The 7,843-nt window shown below is 38.5% G+C and overlaps 1 protein-coding gene across 1 annotated transcript; it reads left to right on the forward strand.

The window, feature by feature from the left end:
• The first annotated feature begins 76 nt into the window (after positions 1 to 76).
• irf4a (interferon regulatory factor 4a) lies at positions 77 to 7,475 on the forward strand. The gene is made up of 9 exons (XM_047369029.1): positions 77 to 674; positions 1,377 to 1,574; positions 1,776 to 1,962; positions 2,624 to 2,703; positions 2,805 to 2,982; positions 3,435 to 3,515; positions 3,763 to 4,152; positions 5,424 to 5,536; positions 6,610 to 7,475. Exons 2-9 carry the CDS (start codon positions 1,377 to 1,379, stop codon positions 6,757 to 6,759), a joined length of 1,377 nt encoding a protein of 458 aa, XP_047224985.1. The 5' UTR covers positions 77 to 674; the 3' UTR covers positions 6,760 to 7,475.
• Positions 7,476 to 7,843: the final 368 nt, after the last annotated feature.

Raw genomic sequence — 7,843 nt, forward strand, 5'->3', positions numbered from 1 at the left:
TTCCTGGTTCTCTTCCTGTTTGTCTCATGTGCAAGGAAGGTCATGCATGGTGGCATCATAAACACCAAGATCACACCCTGTTATCAGCCTTGGCTCAGTTGTCTCCATAAACTCAAGAAAAGCATAACAAATTATCTTTTACTGTTAGAATTTACCATAAAAATTATACATTCTGTATTATGACATACGCAACCACTGGGGGGCAGTATTGGAGACTAAGTTGGCCAATATGGTGTTTTTTTATTTCCAAGTACGTGCTTTTTTACATATATTTTGCTGATGTCATTCATGAATTTACATTATGTTAGCATTTAATGCGTTATAAGTATTTCCACAAAGCGTAGCTTGCGGTGGAAAATAGCTTGGACCTGTGGTTTTGTAAAATAAAAACGGGGGATATTTTTGTGACTGTACAGGTATTGATTGTTCCATTTCGTCCTGGTCTGGGCGCAGGGTGCCACTAAAGGGATTCCCCACCTCGGAGCTGCGTGGGTTGAGCTGAGTTTTACAGAAATGAAGGCGCGTTTGCTCCCCATCTTCTTTAGAACCTTTGACAGACTCCTCCCTGTAAGAGGAAAAAAAAAAAAAAAAAAAAAAAGAAAAGACGCAATAACGTTTATAGGACCCCGAAAGTTGCATTACAGATTTCCGCGGTGGACCCTACATCTCTAAAGGTAGGCTGCAGCAGTCCGTTTAATACTAGTTCTCTTTTAAAACCACAAGGCAAAGTTTTACTGCATCAACTCAAGGTTTCTGTCAGGAGAGCATTTCTGCACCCGGTTAAAAAAAAAAAAAAAAAAAGTCAACTTTCATCAAGTATTTCTGTTGTTGGATGGTTTCTGGTATAATGTTTAGACACCACTAAAATATCTTTAGAACTCCATCTTTCATTTGTTGTGTTTAAACTTTTTATAGCTTGGTGATTAACGTTATTATTCATGCATTTGTCTTAAATGAGTCAGATTAATTTTCTCCACCAAACGTGATGAGGGAAATCAATCATTTCAGCATCCATGCGTGCATACTTTAAACTAAATGTGCATGCACACATATGTTAGACAAGGATTTAGAAAGTGTCAGTAACACGTTATCAAAGTGATGTGATGTACTGTAAAGAGGAGAGATTACGCGGTGGTCAAGAAACCAATTAGCAATTATTACTAAATGAAATACATTGTTGGGTACTCCTACAGCGCAATACTGCACGCTATTAACTGGAAAGTCTTGTTATAACTGGTTTAAACTAAATCTGGCGTCTTAACATCTGCATTTATCCTATTTGTCTTTCAAAACTTTTCAGGAAGCATCAATTGTAACAGTAAAAATCTTAATGTGGCCACATTTCTGGTTTGACTAATGTTAACTCATTTGGATAGATGAACCCGGATGAAGACAATGGTCTGTCGGGCAGCTGCGGCAACGGCAAGCTGAGGCAGTGGCTGATAGAGCAGATTGACAGCAGTAGATATCCTGGTCTGGTTTGGGAAAACGATGAGAAAACCATCTTTAGGATTCCGTGGAAACACGCAGGAAAACAGGACTACAACAGAGACGAGGACGCGGCACTCTTTAAGGTTGGGCAACCCCATCTACACTTGTTGCCAAGCAAATCTAATTCTGCACATTTGTATAAAATAGTAATAAACTTTAAGGATTTCCTTTAAAAATAATATTTTTTCTTTGAGTAACAGTCTCAAGTTAGTTTGTCCCCAACAAAGAGGAAGTTCAAAATAAATCTATTCAGTTCTTGATTTTTTTGATGTTGCTGTTAACAGGCATGGGCAATGTTCAAGGGAAAATTTAAGGAAGGAGTTGACAAACCAGATCCCCCCACATGGAAAACCAGACTACGCTGTGCCCTTAATAAGAGCAACGACTTTGATGAAATTGTGGAAAGAAGCCAACTGGACATCTCAGACCCATACAAAGTTTACAGAATCATTCCAGAGGGAGCCAAAAAAGGTGAGTGTTAAAAGGATCCAAATTGAGAGAAAGTGGTAAGAGTAAAATGATTCATGGTTAGATTTTGAGAGAACACCATAAAGTCTGCTACAAGCACATGCAGTTGCAAAAACGTGCACAATACGTGTGCATTTCACACACCAACTTGCACTGTTTATTCTCTGCTGGTGATTTTTCACATACATTTTTGCACCACTGCTGATTCTGGTGAGGCAGGAAGCACAGGAAGCAAACGCATGAACCAAAAAGGCCATAGTGCTTTTTTTAGAGGGCTTCGGTTACTAAGCGCAGAGTGCACAAAACACAACAAGACAACCTCAGCCTTGCATAACTAAGTTTCTACCATCATACAACAGCCATTGTTACACATGAGCCGTTTTGGCTGCATGGACTTTATGTTAATTGTCAACATGAGCTCGATGCACTCTGTGGTCCATTGCACTCTCTCTGCAAGACATATGTTCAATAAAAAGAGCAATTGTATATGTGCATGAAACATGTTCACACTGAATCCAACATAGCTCAAAATATATTATTGCAAATCACATATCAATTTTACTGATTGTTGTTAATCTGTTAAATGAAATAATCCCTAAAAGTTTTTATAATATTTGAGGGCAAAAGATTTGACATAATTGTATCTGTTTTTGACCATTTGCAGGTATAAAAATGAGCCGCATGGAGGAGACACCATCCCAGCCACTTGGATATATTCCGCCGTATACGTCACTTCACAACCAGGTCAGTAGATTTTGCAACAATCCTAAAAGCAATGCGCCACAAACAATCAGCCTAAAAATCATTAGTTTTTCTGAGTGACAACCCCTGCCTTCCCCCCTTAGGTACCCAGCTTTGTGGTGTCTCCAGAAAGAAGGGACTGGAGAGATTATCATGCACCGCCAGAACAACATTCTCTTTCTAACGCAAATCACCATGGACAACATGCAGACCTGCAGTACGGTCAATGCCACTACCAGTCACCGATCAGCCGAGTTTGGCCTGGTTCGCACACAGAAAATGGTAAGCATGTAAGCAATTGAAATTAATTGGATTGCATGTAATGTAATTTAAATTAAGTGTGTTTGCTTTTTTTGTATGCTGCACGGAGATTATTTTTATTTTGAACGTTTAGGTAAATAAAGTTAAAGCCATTGAGATCCATGATGTTGTCTATTCAAAGTAGAAAGAAATGTAAAAATAAAGAAATGAAAGCTAAATCTCAAATAAAATGCTAATTAAGAGCTTCATAGTTATTTTATTTAATAGATTTCTACATATTAGCTTGGTCTACTAGTATGTGTAAAAATAAAATGTTATCTATAAAGCATATATCTTGACAAAATTAATTCTTTAGATTTTTTGGGTGGTACACATATTTCTGCAAATGTGTTGTTTTACAGTCTTGAATATTTTTGCATGTTCTCATTCAGTTCATTATCAGTTCATTTACCTGCTTTATTTTTCATTTCCAGGTTTTCAGCTCTCATTCCACACGTACTTTTCAGAGTCTCAGCCACCAATGTATACAATGGACCACAACAATGCCATATCAGGTGAAACCTGTACAATTACAAGTAGACAGAAACAGTCAATTCTTGTTTTCATGCATTTTGTGCACTATTTTCACTCAATTTCCATTTTGTGATAAGGAACTACAAACACCCCTAGTTTCAGCCATCTCATATGGTTAATTTAGGAGAGCAAAAAAGATTCCTAAAATGACAAGAGTAAATAGAGAAATTACTATCATTTGTCTTCTGGTGCCTTCATTAAATACTTGTCTCTCCCTCCTCCTGACAGATGTCAGCCTGCATGTGTCCCTTTACTACAGAGAAACACTGGTGAAAGAAGTCACTGTCACCAGTCCAGAAGGTTGTCGGATCACCTCCGCCTCCCCATCCTCTTCCTCCTCCTCTTCTCCATGCCCAGAGGACAAGTTTCACAACAGCGCGGAAATCGTTCTTTTTCCTTCCCCCTACCCCGAGTCTCAGAGGCAAGGAGCCGAGATGCTTCCCAACATCCTGGAGAAAGGGGTGCTCCTATGGATGACGGCTGATGGGCTCTACGCCAAGCGCCTGTGTCAGGGACGGGTGTACTGGGAAGGACCTCTGGCTCCATATGTGGATAAACCCAACAAGTTGGAGAAGGAGCACCCATGCAAACTGTTTGACACCCATCAGTTTCTTATTGGTAAGCAGATGATCGCAACTTTGCATCAACTAGAATATGACACATCTCTGAGGTCCTGTGTCAGATCATTGCAATTTCTTTTTCTGATTCTCAGCCTGTTCATATACTGTTAATCTGCTAGTATTTTAGGCCTGCCACTTCTTCTTTTATCCTCTGTAAGCTCAGTTTCCTCAAATTATTTCAGTACATCAAGCACACCATGCTAAGATATGAAAATTCCTTGTCTAATAGCTCTTTGGGAGTAATCTTGGTGTAAATATGTTATTTTGTACTTGCCCAAATGTGCTGTCCTAAGAGATGCAACTAAAGAATCAATAACTAAATTGGACACATTTGTAGAAACGTCAAATAGCCTAGAAGTAGCTTTTTTGTCAACATAATACTAGTTCATCCTTTGAGTATCTTGCATTTGTTTGTTCTAAATGTTTCACAAATCAGTGTAAGGTGAAGTAATAGAAAAATAGATAAAGAAAATTCCTTGTTAAAATGATCAAATATTGGATCTGGACTGAAAATAACTATAGAAATAATAACATATAGAAATGTAAGTAATCCTCCACAACTGTTGTTCAAGGCCACTCATAAAACAAAAGTGTAAGTCGGGCTCCTTTGAAGTAAATATTACTTAGTTTTTTACATTTTAAAACTGTTCTGAAGATTTTTACATTTATTTATGTCATAGGTCTGTACATGTCAGTAGATGCAGTTTATCAATAAATGGAATGGAGAGCCGTTCCAATAGTACTGGAAAAGAAAAACTTCCCCCACCTTGTAAATACAGATTTCCCTCCCTTTAAGTAGATCAGATACGTTATTTTTAAGAAAACAATTTTCAATCCTTCTGTTCATCAAAAACTAGCTCCACCAGTCATTCACAAATGATGGTTACGGTTACTTGGAATAGTTATGCCTGTGATGACAATGATGAAAGAGATGCTGTCGGTGCTTGAGCTGGGTAAGTCCCTCTCTCACTGTTGAAGTAGAACAAAAAAGTGGTTCATCTTCTCAGCAGGGGGCCAAAGTGTGTGGAGTCCCCACCCACATGTGGTCCACACCACCTTAGAGACCGTTTTCTGTGCCATTTCGCTTTGAATTTCCATCAAACTCTCTAGTAGTTACCAGAAAAGTCATTCTGACTGAGGATATGTCATACAGTAAAAAAGGGGTTCTGAGTGTTCTTTAAATGTTTAATGTGACACGCTGGAGTCTTTGGGTGGCCAAATGTTAGGTAAGCACTTATGTATCTGTTTCTTCTTCTAATCTTCTTTCAGATCTACAAGATTTTGCCCATAATGGTCGTCACCTTCCAAGACACCAGGTGGTACTTTGCTTTGGAGATGAATATCCTGATCCGCAACGTCCCAGGAAGCTCATCACAGCACAAGTAAGCATAAGCCATAAAATCTTTGCCTTGTTAACTAAAACAGTTTTTAAAAGTAGAAAAAATGATAAAAATATTATATGATTAATAAAGCTGAATTTACAGTAAATTGATGTGTAAATAAAGATATTTTCCAAGCCAACTAGGGATCATGCAGCATCGTAATTACATAATTCAGTAAATGGCCACTACTGATTTGCTTCCAAAGCAGGCAGCGTTTGTTATAATAATGAATGACTGAACAGATATTTATTAATTCCTGTTCCCTGAGGTGGTCTTGTTTTAGTGCCGATAGAAAAAACACCTATACACAGACTATAAATAGACAAATGTATTTACTTTCTTAGCGTGTATGGATATTTTTAGACAGTTTGTAGTACTGTACTTGCAAAATGCTGAAGTGAGACTTCTTTATCAAGCCTTGTGATGAGTGACAGTTGTTAAAATCTACTGATAAATTTAATTGATTTTCCCGTTTCATTAAACCTACATCTACCTTATGATCTCAACTGTTTGTTAGTCACATAGTTATTTTTATCTGGGATGCACCAATATGAAATTTCAGGCCGATACCAATATTTGAGTCCTGCACTGCATCACCATCACTGTCACATGCCCAAACAAATACCACCTGGCCAAACCCCTCCCTCTCCTGAAACACAAACAGCAACAAGATGGTAATAAATATTGCTTATCAAAATCGGCCCAGTTTTATTTATCGGACCAATACCAATATGCTAAAAAATGACTAACATCGGCCGACACCGATGTCAATGCCGATATATTGTGCATCCTTAATTTTTATAAATTGTAGTTGTCATGGATTTAAACATCTTAATTATTAGAACAGATGTAAGTAATTCGATGACAGCTGCCTTAGAGGAGACAAACAACAGAGAAACATTCAACATCTAATAAGCTTAGCAGCTCAAGCCCTCATTTTTATTTAAAAAAATCAAATAAATAAGTAAATTTGAATATTTGCTTTTGGCTTCTTTTTAAGATGAATCTTTCCTACTTTGGATGCTACATCAGGATACCATGATCTTTGTTTCTTGTGTTTTCTTTCTTTTCAGGTGGAGCCAATGTTTGCCAAGAAGCTGGTCTACTATTACCAGCAGAACGCTGGGCATTACCTGCGAGCCTACGATCACATTCAAGAACAGAACACCTCTCCAACAATTGACTATCCTTCTCAGAGACCCATACAGCATATTCAGGAGTGAAAGGCATGCCAACATAGCCACCACACCACACAAGCACATAAGCAAGAAGGATATTAATGTGAATGTAAAGCTGTGAATGTGTATCATGCCTTAAAACTGCAATACCCATGTGTACTGTAAATGACTGGTTTAGGCAGTGAGGGGCTGAGATGGGGAAGACCCTGTACGTTTTTACACGCTTGTTGTATCAGGGACTGGGGAGTAAGATGTTATTTTTTTCTTCTTCAGCAAATATTATTGTGACAGTGTGAAGGATGCGGTTTGAGGGTGGGGGAGATGAGCGGAGAGGAGGGCAAGCTGAGACAGGAAGTACTAGCACAGGTGCACAGGAAGAATGGCCCCTAAGACAAACACTGATATGTCTGCGACATAAGCCAGTCTGAATGAATGGTTATTATTCACAGGTAACAGTAGTTCTTTCATTTCGTTTACTGGCGCTGCATTCTCAATGCAGCTCATTTACTTTATAATCTACAACACTTGGCATGCAAGATTAACAAAGTAGACACGAGACATATGCTTATGAAAAAACGCAGCACAACAGTGAATTTATTCTACGGCAAGTTTTTGAAGCTCCCCAACTTGTGATTTTTTTTCTTTCATGTGTGATTGACACGTCTTGTTTATTCTGGCCTTTTGTTTGACTTTTCGGTTTCTTGTGAAATACTGTATAGTTTAACTTCTTCAAGCCTGGGAATAAATATTTTTAAAAAACAGTCTGATTTGAAGGCCCATTTTTATTTAAGCTTGTAGACTGTATCTACGTCTTTCTTTGTGGTATTTGCCCACAGAACAGAAGTGGACAAGTGGTGCACAGCAAACTATCAGAGAACAATCTGTGGTTCAAGCACTCTCAGTGGATGTGGGCCACGTTGACTGGAAAATAACAATCATCCCGTAACTTACAGGGAAACGATACCTGTTCCTCTTGACCTGAAACTAGTGGCCTCACAAGTGGGAAGGAAAACTACCTTGATGGTCGGTGTGTAGATTGTACACAAGGAGCTGTGGTTCCCCTGCAGGGCGTCCTTCCTTTAGCGCAGGGGTCTTCAGTTAACTCAAATCTAAAATCATTTTCATCAAC

The sequence above is a fragment of the Girardinichthys multiradiatus genome, chromosome 6 (assembly GCF_021462225.1).
Source record: "Girardinichthys multiradiatus isolate DD_20200921_A chromosome 6, DD_fGirMul_XY1, whole genome shotgun sequence".
In the NCBI taxonomy this organism is placed as follows: domain Eukaryota; kingdom Metazoa; phylum Chordata; class Actinopteri; order Cyprinodontiformes; family Goodeidae; genus Girardinichthys; species Girardinichthys multiradiatus.